The sequence below is a fragment of the Emydura macquarii genome, unplaced genomic scaffold (assembly GCF_026122565.2).
Source record: "Emydura macquarii macquarii isolate MOO-44397 ecotype Brisbane River unplaced genomic scaffold, CSIRO-AGI_Emac_v2 contig_450, whole genome shotgun sequence".
Classification (NCBI taxonomy): Eukaryota; Metazoa; Chordata; order Testudines; family Chelidae; genus Emydura; species Emydura macquarii.
Window position 1 is genome coordinate 7,169,237 of NW_027130587.1, and position 17,602 is coordinate 7,186,838.

Consider the following 17,602-nt stretch of genomic DNA (forward strand, 5'->3'; position numbering starts at 1 on the left):
TGGGTTTTTTCTTTCTGCTTGATAGCTGACTAGTTTGTCAACAAGTTATGATACCCAAGATTGAGGCACTGTGGAATTCTTACATAGTTACTAGATGTAATCTAGACTCTTGATCTTGCTTGGCAATATAGTACTAATCGTTCAGTGCTTCCAGTTGCCTATAATGATCTTTGTGCAGAATAAACCTTTGGTGTCAAGAGTGTTAAAATTGCAGTGCTTCATTGGATGAAGCTTTTTTTGAACCTAACAGTTATTTCTTCATGGAATCATTTTGGTTTAGAAGGGATGTAAAAGCAGACCAGAAGAAGGAAATTGGAGTGGGGGGAAAAAGCAAGAATGACAAAGGTCATCTAATCCATATCTCATACTCTGTTGACTTAATTATTCCTAATAAATTAATGTTTATTCCAGCTTTAACTGTCTCTAGTGATGCTGACTCCACCACCTTCCTTGGCAGCTTGAACTATTCTTGTAGTTAGGGTTTATAACAGTTGTTCTAATATGAAACTCCTTTTGCCCTCCCCCCACCCACACCTTGCCCCTTTAGTTAAGATGTGAGCATAAAGTAAGCATGTTTTGAAACATTAGTTCAGGGGTTCTCAAACTGGGGGTCCTGACAGCCTCAGGGGGTCATGAGGTTATTGAGGAGGCTGGGGGGTGTCTTGAGCTGTCAGCCGCCACACATGCTGGTTAAGGTGGCATGCGAGGGGAGGTCATCACTATGGGGGGTGGGGGGCGGTCACAGCCTGAAATATTTTCAGAGGTGGTTCCAGCAAAAAAAGTTCAAGAACTCCTGCATTTGTAGGTCCTCTAGAAAAACCAGGGAAGGCTGGAGTTGATTCTGCCATTTCTCAGGTTAAAAAAAACCAAGGGTAAAAATCTGTTGGAAGCCATCTTTTTCATAATAAAAGAATAGAAAAGGCACAAGCTCAGCATTTAAAATAATCATTCGCAGGTCACCTTTTAAGCCAATCGTGATTAGTCTATTGAGACTATTGTTTCCCGATTTGCTTTTACATATCTGTAGGACATTAGTTTTCTTTCTTTAAAGTATGTATGGACTGAGTTCTTGTGGCTGTTAAGCATTTCTGCTTTTCTTCTTGTGTCACATTTGCTTGATCTTCCTCTGTTGTGTTGTAGAGCCAGTGTTTTCTTTCCCTTTGTCATTCTCTTCCTTTGTTTATTTCTACTGCCTCACTCTTTTTGTTCTTGTTCCCTTTTTTGCACCTTTTGTAAATATAGCAGGTCTATGATAATTTGCAGGGCTCAGGATCTGAGATCCACTGTTGGCTATTAGTAATGGGTATAATTTAGTGAATCTCTGTTGATGGAAATGAGTTTAAATTGGTGAGGGGTTTTATGGATGAAATAGCACCTATATTTTGTAGAAATACACAACTAATAGAGTAAAACTGCTGCTAAATATTTTTATTTTTTACTGTACACGTATTGATTGAAAATTCAGAGCCTTTGCCTTATGCACTCAAGTGAAGAACATTCTCCTTTCCTTTGTAAACCAAAAGATAATCTTTAGTCAATTTCCTTCTCAAAACACAACTTCTGCAGAGGTTTTCAATCAAAATGCACCAAAGAATTAAAAATAAATAAATACAATCATTTGGAGTTTGGGTGTTCAATTGGTCAATTTTTTTATGTATTTGAACTGTATTTTACTAAGTTAGATTGTTGTAAACCTTCTGATGCAGTGATCATTTCCTTATTCATGTATTGCACAATGTCAGATATGTTCATAGTGCTCAATAAATAATTGACATATTCTACTAGCATGTGTTTAGTTACTATTGCACATGAACAGAATCTGTTACTCTTGTTGGTTTGCCAGCCACTATCTTTTTACAATAATCAGTCATATGTTAGTTACAGAATCTTCATGTGGCCACATCTTGTGGCTAGTAAGTTTCTAAAACCAATATTTAGTGTGAAATCTATTCAACACTTCTCTTGCAGTTGGAGTCTACAAGGCATTGTGTCACCATACTCACTGTCATTTCTGTATTTTAAAAGTTGAAAGGAGTACCCTTAGATGCAGATTTATAGATGATTTAGGCACCTGGAGATGTAGATAGGTGCTTTTGTAAATCCTTCTAGGCATCTAAGTGAGATAGGAAATTCAGTGAGAGTTAGGCATCTAGTGGGATTTACAAAGGTACCTATCTGTATCTTTAGGTGCCTAAATACCTTTGTAAATCTGAGTTTTAATCTGATAATCTTTTTTATAAAGGCAGTAGGGTTTAAGGACACAGTAGGAATTATACAATACCAGATTAAACAGAAGCTCACTACATGGTAGGATAACCTGTTAGTATACTTATTTGTATATAGACAGCTGTCGGACTCTGGAGCTATGATTGAACTTTTTCTGTCGTCTTGGCTGCGTGTTTTCCTTTTTTCTCTATGATGATTTCCATGCTTTTGTATGCTTGATTCTAACTATGTACTACCTGTTTAGTGGGGATTGTACGATACCACTGCTTAGCAATGTCAAAAGGACTGCTTTTGTGATATTGGTTTATGATGTAGCCTGGCCTGGCAATTACTTTGATTGTCCAGCAGGTTCATAGGAACCTGGGTAGGAGTTCATCTACAGTGATTTTTATATTTTAATTAACTCAGTAGCTCTAATTAGTGTTTTTTTGGGGGGCTTGTGCTAAAAAATTCATTTAGTATTAGATCTGTTGAAATGGTTTTAAGACTCCAACTTAGTGTATATGATAGATTAGATTAACCCCATTACCTCTTCATCATAGAAGGCAATCAGGTTGATCAGGCATGACTTCCCCTTGGTGAATCCATGCTGACTGTTCCTGATTACCTTCCTGTCCTCCAAGTGCTTCAAAATGGATTCCTTGAGGACCTGCTCCATTGTTTTTCCAGGGGCTGGATCCTCCTCCTTCCCTTTTTTAAAGATTGGCACTATATTTGGCCTTTTCCAATCATCCAGGACCTCCCCCAATCACCACAAGTTTTCAAAGCTAATGGCCAATGGCTCTGCAGTCACATGAGCCAACTCCCTAAGCACCTTCGGGTGCATTGCATCCGGCATCATGGATTTGTGGATGTCCAGCTTTTCTAAATAGTCCTGAACCTGTTCTTTCACCACTAAGGGCTGCTCACGTCCTCCCCATACTGTGCTGCACAGTAGTCTGACCTTGTCTGTGAAGACAGAAGCAAAAAAAGCATTTAGTACTTCAGTTTTTTCTACATCATCTATCACTAGGTTGCCTCCCCCATTCATTAAGGGGCCCACACTTCCCCTTGGCACCTTCTTGTTGTTAACATACCTGTAGAAACCCTTTTTGTTATCCATCATGTCCTTTGCTAGCTGCAACTCCAATTGTGCTTTGGCCTTCCTGATTTCACCCTGCTTGTTTGAGCAATATTTTTATACTTCTCCCTAGTTATCTGTCCAAGCTTCCACTTCTTGTAAGCTTTCTTTTTGTGTTTAAGCTCACTGAAGCTGTTAAGTCAAGCTGGTTGCCTGCCATATTTGCTATTCTTTCTGCACATCGGGATGGTTTGTTTCTGCACCCTCAATAAGGTTTCTTTAAAATATAGCCAGTTCTTCTGGACTTGTTCCCCACTCATATTAGCCTCCCAGGGGATCCTGCCCTTTGGTTCTCAAAGTCTGCTTTTCTGAAGTTTTTATCTGCTCTTGTTACAAGCAGCACCTAGGACTACCTTCATTGAAAGAAATTGGAGGATTTTAATTCCCCCCAATCACTTTTATTTACTTTCTGCATTTGATAGTACTTTCTGCATAATTAGTTTCAAAGTGGTGCTATTGGTTCTTTGCACTTCCTTTTTCAGGCATTGGGCTAATTTCACTCTCGTACTGTTCTGGAGGTAGCAAGCAAGAAACTGCTGCACACACACTTGAAGCTCTAAAATAGGGTATTTATTGATAGTAACAGCAGTGAATATGGAGCTGAGCAGGCAGGTGTGTGTACAGAGCGGAAAGAAAGAAGAGTGTATCTGAGCATAGTGGTGGTTGGTGGTCTTGGATTACTCACTCAAAAGACCTTCCTGAACAAAATAAAGATAGCAGAAGAACCCTTACATTTTTTTAGAAGGGAAAATATCTTTTTAAAAGACAGAACACTCTAAAATAGTACATTCCATCAGAAAAATGTTCCTTTTAGATCAGTATGATCAGTGATACATTGCTCTTGTATTAGCTCAAAACTCTTCCATTCTACTAGGGTACACATTTCTGGCTAATCAGTGCCAGCCATTCGTGTTTCATTTTGGTTTTTTGTCATGAGACAACAATTGCAATAACTTGTTTCTACAATAACTATAATGCAGACTCATACCGGAATGTAATACACAACTCTCTTCATAACTGATAGTCTTTTGTCAAACCTACCATTGCAAATCTCATCTAACTGCAAAATGCTATTAAATACTCAAATGAAATCACACACCAACATTTTTGTTTGACAAAGGAAAGTTTATATTTGCATTATTCCTATTTTGGCTGTAAATTTAATGAGGCAGGACCCTTGTTTTGATTTTGAATTTTGAAAAAAAGTGCTAAGTATGCTATTGACTCTTAACAAATCAGTTACTGTTTCCTTTTCAATAAAATAGTTCATCTGAAAAAAATCAGTGGTGCAGCTAACATGTCTTAGAATTCTTTAGTACCTTTTGATTCAAAGAACTAGGAGTACATATTAGAGTCATTAATTTAATTCCCACAGATAGGTAAGTATTGATCCCCCTTTTATATTATATGTGGTAGCACCTAGAATGTGCTAAGAAGTACTGTCTCTACACAGGAATAAACAGTCCCAGATGATTTAAGTGTTCAACTCCCATTTACTTTGAGTGGACGCTTCAGTGCCCTTTGGAGGAGATTTTCAAAAAAATGAAGGCAAGTCACTTGGAGAACAGAGGAGATATGTATAGCTAAATATGTACAATTTTATGTAGATTACTTGAAGATTTTTATTAAATATACATCACCTACTGATTCCTGATCTGTCCGCAGCCTATTCTTGATTAGTTGCCCAACCTCCTGTAGGCATTCTGATAGTTTGGTAATGACTATGCTAGCAACAGTTTCAGTAAAAATTTGAATGTTCACAGATCTATTGCTACTGCTACATCATGATGGGTAAGGACAACTTCAGCAGTTTTTTTCCTCCCCTTTGCATGTGTGCCTGTATATTTGCCTTTTTATTTCTTTCAGACATTAGAAAGACCAAATTTTAATTTATTCCTTTTTGCTGAAGGATCTCAGGAAATTTTGGAAGACATGAATGATGTCATTAGAACATAAAGCTGCAATCTGAAATGCAGCTCTCTCTCTCATCCATTATGTGTGGTTTAGGGAGTTAACATCCCTCACTCCTCATGTGGGTGGTAGGTGGGCTTTTTTGGTTTTGTTTGGGGTTAATTTTTTGTTTTTTCTCAGAGAATGGAACGGAGTTTCGATCTCATTATTTTCAATTCCATGCACTAACAGCTTGACAGTACTCCCTCCCTTTCAGCAATAGTAGAACAGATGCTTAAAGTGAAAAGCCTTTTGAAAAGATGAAAGAGCTGCACTATATACAAGCAGTTGTACTGAGAGATCATATCCCTTCCTTCAGAAAGAATCAGTTAAGCATTATACAACATAAACAGAACAAGGTATAATGTAATTACTGAATAAGACGTCAGAAATAAAGCCTGAGAGCTGACAGGCTTCTCAGATACAGGGATTTTAACTTCCATCATGACTGCTTCAGTCTTTGTTTGATAGCATTGCACTGCCTTTCTATTAAACTGTTCGTCTTGTGATTAATACAGTATTTTCTAAGTCTTTATGAAAAAAAAACCATCTTAGGTGTCTGTTTTAGTTCATCGTCATCTTTGCAGTTTGCTCTAATGGTGATGTTATTTATGACCTTCATGAATACAATATAATAATGCTGGCATAAACATAGGCTTACCTACAGGCCACCTGTTATCAACATGGGAACAAACTTGCTTTTAAGGTACATGTATTGTTCTTGATCTCTGTAGTATTAACAGCAATTCTCCAGAGTGGCAACAGATGAACTTTTAAGGGATTTGGGTTTGGGATTTGGGTTCTGATTGTTACAAATAAATTTGCAGGTGTTACTGAAGAGGAAAAGGCCGCTGAACTGCAGAAAACAAAGACTACGTCACTTGTAAACAGGCTAACGGTGGATATTGTAGAAATGGAAGCTCTCCGGAAGTCTGTAGAGGATTTCTTCTGCTTTTGTTATGGTAAGCACTTAAACTAATTTAAAAAAAATCTGAAATAACACTCTTCCTGGGATTGCTAAACCATCATTAAAGTAGGATGGAAAGTGGCTTATAGTTTCTGCTTTTACTCTACAATACTGCTGAGGTAAATACAACTTTAGAACTACTGAAAAAAGTAAGCTTATTTAAACCCCAAAGAGTTTGCTGTCTTATACATGTTTCACAGCACATGAATGTTCAGGGCGCTCCATGGAGCAGCTTCTTTTTAAGCAACAACGAATATGTAACCTAGTGGTTATTCTCTGCACTGTCAACTGAGCACTCTGTGCTTAAGTCCTGAGTTTCTGATCCATGTCTGAGTCCTGTCTTACCCTGCCCCCAAATCCAGCCTCAGAGTGTTGTAGGGGAGGAAGCACGTTCCTCTCCAGAAGAAGAGGAAGTATTGCAGTTTCCATCTTTCTAGCGAAGGCGACATTGCATCATGTTACTCAGTGGAGATCTTCTTTAGTCAATTAGAAAGTGGCTTTGAAGCAGTCCTCCTGCTGCAATCCACCTTGAGAAGAATGGTAATAGTAATACCAGGTCATAGGGTGGGAACGCACAGCAGGGAAGAACTTGGTTCGGAAATGTGAGGAGAAACTTAGGACTTAGAAGAAGGAAGGAAAAAATATGAAAGCCTAGCTTATTGTATTTAATCTTATGTATTTTTGGTTTCCCAACAATTTATTTTATTCTACAGGTAAAGCTTTAGGAAAGTCAACAGTAGTTCCTGTGCCATATGACAAGATTCAAAGGGACCAGTCTGCAGTGGTAGTGCAGGGCCTTCCTGAAGGACTTGCATTTAAACATCCAGCAAATTATGATGTGACAACATTGAAATGGATTTTGGAAAACAAATCTGGGATCTCATTTGTTATCAAAAGGTTACTTTCTCTCCCTTTTGTTGGTTTATCCATTTATCTGAACAGCTAATGGATATTTTCCTGAGTGTACCTTAAAGTCTACAATTTTTTAAAAATTTAAGTGCATATACTGTCTGTTACATGAAGAATTCAGTGTTTGTATTTAAATGTTAAATTACCGAATGGGTAATGGTATTTCTTTTTAGGTAATACATTTTTCTTTCTTTGTGTTAATACAGGCCTTTCCTAGAGCCAAAAAAACACCTAGGTAAGTATCAACTTTTTTGCAGTAAACAAAACATTAAAATGATAGATATATATTTTTGTCTTCACTTCTTTGTGGAGTTACAATACTTAAATACAATAGATGTGTTTATAGGTGCCCTACTTGGCAGAAATGCCTAGATTGTGATTTGACTTATTCACTCAGTTATGGAACCATTCTAGTTTCCTTTGTGCCACCGACTGGGGAGAGAATTCATTCTACTATGTTCAATCCTCCTACAGCACTTGTCTTACTGTGAATAAAGTATTATCACCATTATAGAGAAGGGAAAACTGATCCACAGAAAGACTAAATGAGTTGCGTAAAACTCCTAGAGAGAGAGAGAGTCACTGTCAGACCAGGGATTAAGACTCATGAGTTCCTGGCCTCTCAGTACATTGGCTCTCGGTTCTTGGCTTCCATAACACAATTCTCTGTTTGCTTATTGGAGCCCCATGTATTTTCTGTAGGAATGTATTTTATGGACAGTGTGTAGTATGCTGATTTCAAGAATCAATACAAGTGTGTTTGCACGTGTTGGGGAAGGGACTTCTTAAAGCAATAGCTGACTTGCCAGGAACAAGGATTTTGTGCCAGCCTATTTAGAGCCAGTACAGAGGCCCACTTTTGCTGCTATCCATTGTGAAGGGCTACCACAGAGCTTCCATGTTGCAGAGGTCATTGCGTAGGCTCTCCATTAGGGATAAATTTCACCTTTTGAAAACCATGTCCCCTTACCTCAAAAAGAAGTCCAAACTATGGGGTATAGACACACCTGTAGACATGTAAGAGCTTGATGCATTAGAAATGGCAAAGATTCCATTAATGAGCAAAATGATGCTGAGGTAAAAAGTAGATTTCAGTATGCTACATAACTATATAGAAACATCCATAATTCCTATTCCAATAATATTTATGCACCTACCTGCAATATAGAAACAGGGTAGGAAGATAATTAAACTGTCTAGTCTGTTTTGGCAGTGTTGAGACATATCATCAGTTTAGCTTTGTTGTTATGACTTCCTGTTACAACCATGAAAGGGAATAGATAAAATATTTAGCAATGTGACTGTACATTTAAAAAAAGATATTCTAAAGTAAGATTGTTAGGCTATAAACATTTAATAATAATGAATCTTTGCTATAGAAACACAAGCTCTCTGAATACAAAAAGCTTTCTGTAGATATTTGTGAAACTCAAATCATCAAACTCAAAGCCAGTATTAATTTAGCTTTTTGACATTTTGAACTTGTACATAATGTAAATGGCAGATATGAAAACTGTACATTTGTATCTCTATTTTCAGGAGCTCATGGGACTGTTACAGATTCTACACGCACAGTTACACCACCCAGTGGAAGGTAAAATTTTTATTTTTTCCTATTGGAAATAGGCTTTCTTTTTCTGTCTCTGATAAATATAACACCTTTCTTGATACGTTTTTTCTGTCTGAATAACCTTTGCTTACTTAGGACCAAAAATGGCATGTAGTCAAACTTCCTGTTATTCTTGGCCATGTGTGTGTGTATATATATATATATATATACAAGATCTTTAGAATGCAGTGGATGTCAGTTTCACTTCAGCCTACATGAGTTTCATATGACAACATAATTCATATGTTATCATTCAGTAATGAGCTTGTTGGATGTTGCAATGTCACAAATGTGTGCCCCAAGCTTAATCCTTCTTACTGCCTCTTCTTTTAAGTGTCATGCAATTTTACCATTTGGCAATGCCTGGAAAAAGTTGGAAATTCATGAATGTAAATATACTGTATGTTGCAAAATGCAAATTTTTATGGAATTATGTGCTTCTAAATACACATCTTACTAAAAAATAGTGCAATTCCGTGATGCTGAATATCTCTTAAAGAAGTTGGGTAGGAAATAAGTGATATTGAAAGCCACAAAGAAGACTTCAGAGTCGCTACTACATGGCACTGTACATTTTTTCTCTTAACTTGGAAGTTATATAAAGAAGCTATTATTAGACAATACAGGCACATCAGAAACTTCCATAAGCATGTTGTTGGTTCTTCTTTTTTAATTTTTTGGGTTTTTTTCCCTTTAGTTGCCCACCTGTCCAAGTAAAAACAGAACCAAATGAGGATTCTGGTATGTAACATTGTTTTTTACCTCTCTGCAAAACATTCTAAGCAAGCAGCCTTTATTTGAAGAGACTGCATTTAGATAGTGGTAGACAGTGCAAATAGAACAGCAGCATTTGGCTGAAAGAAATATATTAATAAACTCCTTTCTTCATTTAACCAAACTATAGCCTCCTAATGGAGTTTTTGCTAAGTACCATAGGATTTAATTGGTCAAAAGTATCCATTTTCATGAGTGAGAAATAATATTTATAAAATTGTATAGGCTGTCTAATATAATTGTACTAATGAAAATGTAATAAGATTGTAAGTATATGGGAGGAAGAGACTATAACTTCCCCCCATTTTTCTTTAGCTTACTACATTCTTTGGGTGGAGGGAAAAAATTAACTAGCCCTGTCAACTGTAGTATTCAGCCCTAAATTATGGGCTTAATATTCCGTAATGTTTATCCTAGGTAGTGTAAATAAATGATTTTTAGCTCATTTAATATATATCTAGAGTTAATATGCATTCTTGTTTTGGTAAAGTGACAAATCAGAGAGAGACTGAAATGAAGAGTCAAATCTTTGCTGCAGATGTTGCTAGAACATTTGCAGCATTTTTAATGCTATTCTGAAGACGCTTGGGGTAGTAATCCTCCTCTAGTTGAAATGTTTTGAAAACATTCTGGAACCAGTTTGATTAGATGCTGGGAGTATTGCTTAGCTGTAGACCAGTTCAAGGCCTTATAGTGCTGCTACCCACAGCAAAATAATTCAGTCCCAGAAATCTCATATTTGCTTTGTATAAACCTAAGTGAGCAAAGTTAGTTTAGAAGTACTGTGTGCATAGGAGGGGATGCAAAACTTTTATGACTGGTGATTTTGTGCAAGAAGGGAAGAAGAATCCAGTTCGACTCTTTGGATCCAAGGCTGAGTTTGCAAAGCTAGCAGGTTTGAAACAAGAAATAGGGTAAATTGAGCCCATTTGATAAGGAAGTTATTGAGATAGAAGAAACCTGAAACCCCACTATGCCATTTTTAAAAAATAGTCATTTAAGACATTATTGCACAAAGAGGAGCGATCAGTTTGAAGTAAAGACAAGCCAGAATTTTGTTTTGGAACCCTTTTATCATGTGTCTGCATATGTGATTGGGTGACTTTTTTCCGTCGTTTCTGCAGGAATTTCACTGGAAATGGCAACAGTAACAGTAAAGGAGGAATCAGAGGATCCTGACTACTATCAGTATAATATTCCAGGTAATAATATTAGCTTGCATATATTTTATCACAGAAGATGTAATAACTCTGACAATTGCTGTTTTTTCCTGTCAATAGACACATTGTAGTTGCCTAGCTAAACCAGATGTATTTGTTCTGTTTCAAAACATCCATGCTGGTACCCATTTAATTAACTGAATAAAGCAAATAGGCATACAGACACCCCAATAGAACTGGGAGTGGGGGGAGAAGAGTATGACATTATAGCTCTCTGAAAGTAAGCGGGTGTTAAATAACTTCACTGAACTGGTAGAATTGTGGAAGAACTCTTTGGAATGTATTTTGCTTTGGTGACTGGCTTGCAAAATGTAACCCAAGTGACAACTTTTTGTCACCTTTTGACCAGACAGTATGCTAAAGTCTGTCTAACTCAGTTTCACCTACCATAAAAATTAAATTGTTTAAAACTGGTTTAAATTTTTTTTAATTGCAAAAATATCAGTAAATTTGACAGTGTTTTTCATTGATTGCCTTTTTTTGCAGTTTTGATTTTGTTTTTTGAATTTTCCATTGATTTTTTTAAAAAACATTTTTCTGATTTTGAAAAAAATATCCACCTTGTGACTAAGCTGACCAATTAGGATTGATAAGAAAAACAACAACAAAGAAACCCACAAACAAACAAATAGAAAACATTTTTAAGCTTGGCTGAATTCAATTTTTATAATTTGACCTGTAATATTGATGTTGTAGGTGTGTCAATCCCAGGGTATTAGAGACACAAGGTGGATAAGATAATATCTTTTATTTAACCCACTTCTGTTGGGGAGAGACAAGTTTTCAAGCTACGCAGAGTTAGCACAAAAGCTTCTCTCTCCTACCAACAGAAGTTGTTCCAATAAAAGATACTACCACACCCGCTTTGTGTGTGTCAAATAATATGGATGTTTATTTTTAAGCTTTTACAATTTTTTTATCTATTTAAATTTTCAATTGTGGGAGATTATGGGGGGGACTCACACGGTAATTTTTTAAGTATAGTAGGTGTTGAGATTAAAAATGTTAAAGCTTTGTAACCATTAAAACACAAATTAACATCAGATATCAAAATATACAAAGTAAATAACCTTAAATCAAATTGAAGTTCTTGAGCAATATTTTGCTTACATTGCCTATCTGTAAATTTTGATTATCATTAATGGAAATATTTTTTCATTGGTTTGTATATGTACGGTGAAATCAATGTTTGTTGACTTTTACTGATAAAAATCTAATCATTCCAAGACTAATAATGTTGCAGAACAAAGTTGCACAAGAATATTTGTTTTACGGCTTCTGTCAAATTTTTGAAAAAGATTAAGTTTCAAATATATCAAAGTTTTTGCTAAAACTTTTCAAATTTTGTAAAAGGGGTTATATTTTGATGGAAGAAAAAATCGTTCAGAAAATTTGGACTATGTATAACTATTTAACATTTAATTTTTATTTTTTTAATTAGTGGAGAGGCCCACAGTCAGGATGTTGAATTCAGGCAAATGCTTGTGTGCATTTCTTATAGTCCATCTGTTTTGCCTGCTTGCTCAGACATGGCAGAATATTGACGTTTCCAATAAAAAAACAAGTTATTGGAACAGAAAAGAAGTAAAGGTGTGCACCTGGGATTTGCTTTTGATAGTTCTCCAGCTGAAGAGGTTAGACTTAATAATGTTGCAGTCCTCATTTTGAAGAGATGAAAAGTTACTGGATCAACTGTCAGGTTACCCTCTGTGCGAAAAAATAGTTTACCTTTTCAATAACTTTGAAGCTCTTTGGTTTCAAATGCTTTCTAATGACAAAAGAGACAGTTTCATTTCCTACTGTGCATCATTCAACAGTCTCTGGGAAAAATTTTGAACTGGAATTCACCACTCAGAGACAATAGTCACATTCCCTGATTAGAGATACTAAAACAGCGATAAGTATTTCTAAAAACTGTTTTGAAACTTGTATATATATATGTGTAAATAAAACAGGAGTGTTTAGTGACACTTACAGTTAAGGCTGTGTAAATATTTCCATTCCAAGGATCTTTTTCAGCAGTTTAGCAACTTTGTCCAGCTTGTGCCTATGAGGCTTAAATCTTGCATTAGTCTCAGCCTGTGACCAATTTTTTTGGTGAAAGTTTAAGCAAAAATTGTTTGTACACCTAAGCTATTTTAAAAATTGTAAAAACAACGAGAGTTCTATGGCACTTTAATGACTAACAAATTTAATTTTAGCAGGCATAACATTTTAGTACTCAGTGGGGAGTGATAGAAACTTAGAAATTTTGGTAGGGACATAAGCCTTTCAGCAGTATGTTGAAAATTTTCTTTGATATTTTTTTTAATTACAAGGATTTTTAAAATCTTAGGCCCTGATTCCCCAAACATGTTGTCTTTTGAACATGTGCATGCTTGCAGGATCACGGCCTTATTTTAGCATGCCCTTTGGTTTGTATTATATGTTTTTACTAGATATCTATCAACATGTTATTGTTTGAGTGCATGTATAAACAAGTGTTGTATAGTGACAGAGGCTACATATTGAACTATGAGGATTAAAAAAAATCCTACTGAATTAGCTGCTTTATTCACTGAGCACCATCCAATCTATGCTGAATGAGGCTTGAGTACTGCGGAATAAATAGTTTTTCACACACTCACATACTATCATTCTGCATACACCCATGGTGGGATAGTGTTGGGATGCCCAGGTAACCTTAATGTCAACATTTCCAAATTCGAGCATGTCACTTAACATCGTTAACCTTTATTTAATTTACATAATTTTTATATAGTAAATATTTAAATTGGGTATTATTAATCACTGGAATTTTCCTTTAATATTGTTGCAGTCATCATTTTGGAGAGATGATCATTTTTCAGTTCAGAGAAATGTGGGTGGGAGCGGTGGAAGTTGAATAAGTTATTTTTTTTATTCTTTCTGTACTTATGCTCTAAATATCTGAGGTAGGGAGACTAAATAGAAGGGTTGGCCTATAACTAAACATGGAACGATTAAGAGTTCAGGAATGTGCTAAGCACAAAACAAAAAGAAGTCCAAACCTTTCCAAGACACCTATTTTTACTTTAAATGTATGTGAGTTGAGGTGAAGAATAGGAAGGGATTATTTATGAAGGGTAGTACAATGTTCCCGAGACTCAGAACTTTCAGTTCCAGGCTGTTTGTCTTCTGCTTTCCTCAGTTGTGTAGAGAACAAAAGATCATTGATTGGACAGTTATCATTTGAGACCACAGATCTCTAGGGTATGAGTGTAAGTTTTACAAGAAGTGCAGAATGCAAAACATCTTTACTTCAGTGTATGAGTAATACTTTTACATCAGGTCATTATATATTAGCTACCAGGATTGTTAGGTACTTTAAAAGAGTAATCTATTAGAAATCACTGATTACATTATTAGTAATGTTTATGATTGTGTATGCAGATTGCACAGTAAACTTGTAGTCATGCTAGGCACTATGATACTACTGCTAATGCTCAGAATTTAGATTGTAAAATCTCAAGTAGGGACTATCCTTGATATATATTTACATAGTGCCTACCACAGTGGGGCCAATGATTCTAGGTGCTGCTATAATACAAATAAGAATCAGATCCAGATTTCTACCAAGAAGTAATCAGTGTCATTTCTTAGGACCAAATCGTGCCCTCTAGATGACAAACAACTCCCATTGGCTTCACTGGGAGATGTTCATTCCCTCTGAAGCAACTGTTATTCCAGATACTGGACTAGGTGGACCATTGGTCTCACCCAATATGGCCATTCTTATGTTCTTAATAGTACTAATATTAATAATATAGTATATTTTGAAACCTGGCTCTAAATGGCTACAGTTTCTAAGTGTGGATTTGATATCTTGTGGATTGTATTAGCAAATGAGTTTAGGAATGATATGAGATACTAAACAAAAAACACCCAAACCCTCTAAATCTAGATGGTCATAGAATGATATTCCTGTGTGCCACACCAATGCTTTAGTTTTGTGTGTCCATACTGTTGCTATGAGATACAGTAAGCTTTTGTTTATGCAGTGTAAAGCCATTTGTGCTATAAGTAAAATTTTCCTATTCTAAAACAAAACATGTATTTCATTTTTTCAATTTAACAGAGTAGTTTTCTGTTGAGTCATATTATTATGTGATAATGTTTAAGGGCTTTGATTTATTTCTTAATTGTCAGTTGAATGGTTGTATGCTGATTTTATGAAAGCTTTTCTCAAGGTGGTACTTACATTGTCTTAAAGAAGGCTGTTTAAAAGCTAGTAATTTTAGTGTTGTGTTGTTGCTTATGGTATGTGGAAGTTGCATATTCATCGTAGGGAGTCACCAGGAATGGCAGAGTTTAACAGCTCAAAAGTTTATTTAAAAAACGAACGCTAACTATGAAAGTTTGTTAGTTTATTAAAAATATTTAGGCTATTAATGTATTATAAGAAGTAGATTTTAACTGCCATTCCTGATGAGTCTCTTTGACTATACAACAGTTCAGGAAGTGTATACGTTTTTCCTACCTTACTCGTTTTAAGTTTGTCTTTTGCTGAACTTGGTAACTAACAGTCGATTTTGCAATGGGATGCAGGCATGGATGCCAGGGTTCACTAGCATGGATCCAATTGCTGGGCTGGTGTCTAAAATACTTGTACGTTTAGTCCACTGACTAATTGTGGGCTAACATATCTTCATACACTCATTGAATGTTTCCCACTCAGAGTTTTATTGTGATAGTTTTTTAAACTATGGAAACCAAATGCATTTCATTGGTATACTTAATAAAAGGAGAGCTGGTAACTAATTAATTTAGTGGCAAGTGAATTTTACTGTGAAATAAGACTTACTTTTGTTTCCCCAAAGCAGGCCCTTCAGAAACTTCAGAAATTGATGAAAAAATTGCTCTTGCAAAGACGTACACAGGTATTTTTGGAATTCTGTTTCTCTCAAGAACATTTCTTACAGCTGTGTTGGTATTTGGATGTATGAGTTCTGATTCTCAAGACACTGCAGTTTTGAATTTGGTATAAGACAAGAGTAAGATCTGGGATCTAAATTTTCCAAAGAGACAAGTATTTTTGCGTGCCTCAATTTTTGGGTGCTCCATTTAAGATGTAATAAAAAGGGACCCTGAATTTTTCAGAAGTGCTCTCTCTGCCTTCTTTATCTCTTAAAATCAGGCCCTTTTAAGATAAATTTTGAGGCAGCAAAAGGTACTAACAGTTCTTGAAAATTTAGGCCTTGTTTTTATTGTTGTTTGGTTTGTCAGGTTATGCTATTAATAAACTTTGCATGCCATATTTCAAACTTGATTCTGTTATATGTTGGGGCATTGGAGTGGGGAAGAAAGCATGAATGAAAAACAGTTCAGTGGGAAAAGTGTTTGTATGTGGTGGGAGTATGATGGTTCTTCGCAGAATTTGAAAATCTTCTGAAATAACGTTGCCTAAACTGCCTCCATCTCTCAAGCCCCCATCCCCAAAAAATCAGCGGGGTTGGGTGGGTGTGGGCTTGTATAAAATAAAATATAGTGCTGCCCATTTATGAACATTAGAAAAAGCTAATTTGCATTTCAAGCCAGACATTTCTGTATAAAGGTCAGAGTGCTTTTTGCTTTCATGAATTTTTGAGATTCAGAAATTGAAATACATATTTTCAGATCATGTGGATTTTAGATATTTATAATTTTGAACCAGCCTTATTAAAATATTTGTTTTGGCTATTTAATGTTAACACAAGTTACTCTGTATTTTTATTATGGTATATTTTACTTTATATTTGTCTAAGGAAGCCACCAGGGTTCCGATTGCAGTGAAGGAACAGATGTGGAAATACCGGTAGAAGGTTAGAAACGTGGAACTTCTTTCATGAAAATGAATTAACAGCATTGAAAAAGAGAATTTCATTTTTTTAAATAAATATTTGAAAACAATGAAACTTCAGTACATTGAAACTGTACATTATCTCCTCCTCATTCTTCTTCCATGTGGAGAGTTGATTGTTTTTCCCCCCATGAATCATGACACTGAATGGCTTATTGTGATGGGAGTGATCATTCTTTTAAATCATTATGGGCACCTGACAAATGCAATTCACCATAATATCTAAGTGCTATTACATGAATTCAGAAATATGATCCTTCAACCAGTTTTGTTCCACCTTCTTGACTCCCTGCCCCAAATCATGAATTTATGGCTTTTGTGGGCAAGTTATGATGGCAACAATGTTCCTTGTTACAATTCTCATTATTTGAATTTCCAATGTGCCTATCACATAGTGCAGGGGTGGCCAACCAGACAGAGACGAAGAGCCGCAAAGAGCCACATTTACCTTTTCAGTTTCCCCTCCTCTCTTACCCTCCGCAGAAAATTTGCGCTGATCCATCAATTTCGGCGGCAGCTTGTCAATTTCAAAGAGCGGCAAAGAGCTGCATGCAAAGAGCCCTGAGCTGCATTTGTGTGACCAAAGGGTCGCATGCGGCTCGCGAGCTGCGGTTTGGCCACCCCTGACATAGTGTGTAGATGCCATTGCATAAATTTAGAAGTGCATTATGTCCCTCGAAAAAGAATAAAGTTCTCTGCGCTTCCCATCTGCATTAATAAAACTGTGTGCATAGGAGGAAATAATTAGGGTGCATTGCTTCCCCAAGCAGTGTAATAACCACTTTGCCATTTTATTGTTAAGAGAGAGCCAGAAGAAAGAAATGAGTGTTACATGGTGACCTAAAAGGGGTCAGCCTTGTCTTTGACAGTACTGAATTCCACAGCCACAGACCCTCCACTAAGAGTACCAAATCTTGGCCCCTGCTTGTTCAAACCTGAGCTCTATTATCCATGTCATTCTTAAATCTAT

The 17,602-nt window shown here is 36.1% G+C and overlaps 1 protein-coding gene across 5 annotated transcripts in view; it reads left to right on the top strand.

The window, feature by feature from the left end:
• GTF2I (general transcription factor IIi) overlaps nt 1–17,602 on the top strand; it is a 75,377-nt gene that overhangs the window by 17,297 nt on the left and 40,478 nt on the right. For 3 of the 5 annotated variants that reach the window (XM_067537897.1, XM_067537900.1, XM_067537901.1), the window contains exons 4-11: nt 6,124–6,258; nt 6,977–7,160; nt 7,379–7,407; nt 8,712–8,766; nt 9,479–9,522; nt 10,680–10,757; nt 15,614–15,673; nt 16,538–16,594. In XM_067537897.1, the coding sequence (XP_067393998.1) occupies nt 6,124–6,258; nt 6,977–7,160; nt 7,379–7,407; nt 8,712–8,766; nt 9,479–9,522; nt 10,680–10,757; nt 15,614–15,673; nt 16,538–16,594 (642 nt within the window). The remainder of the gene's footprint in view (nt 1–6,123; nt 6,259–6,976; nt 7,161–7,378; nt 7,408–8,711; nt 8,767–9,478; nt 9,523–10,679; nt 10,758–15,613; nt 15,674–16,537; nt 16,595–17,602) is intronic. The other 2 variants (XM_067537898.1, XM_067537902.1) reach the window with 1 other exon arrangement.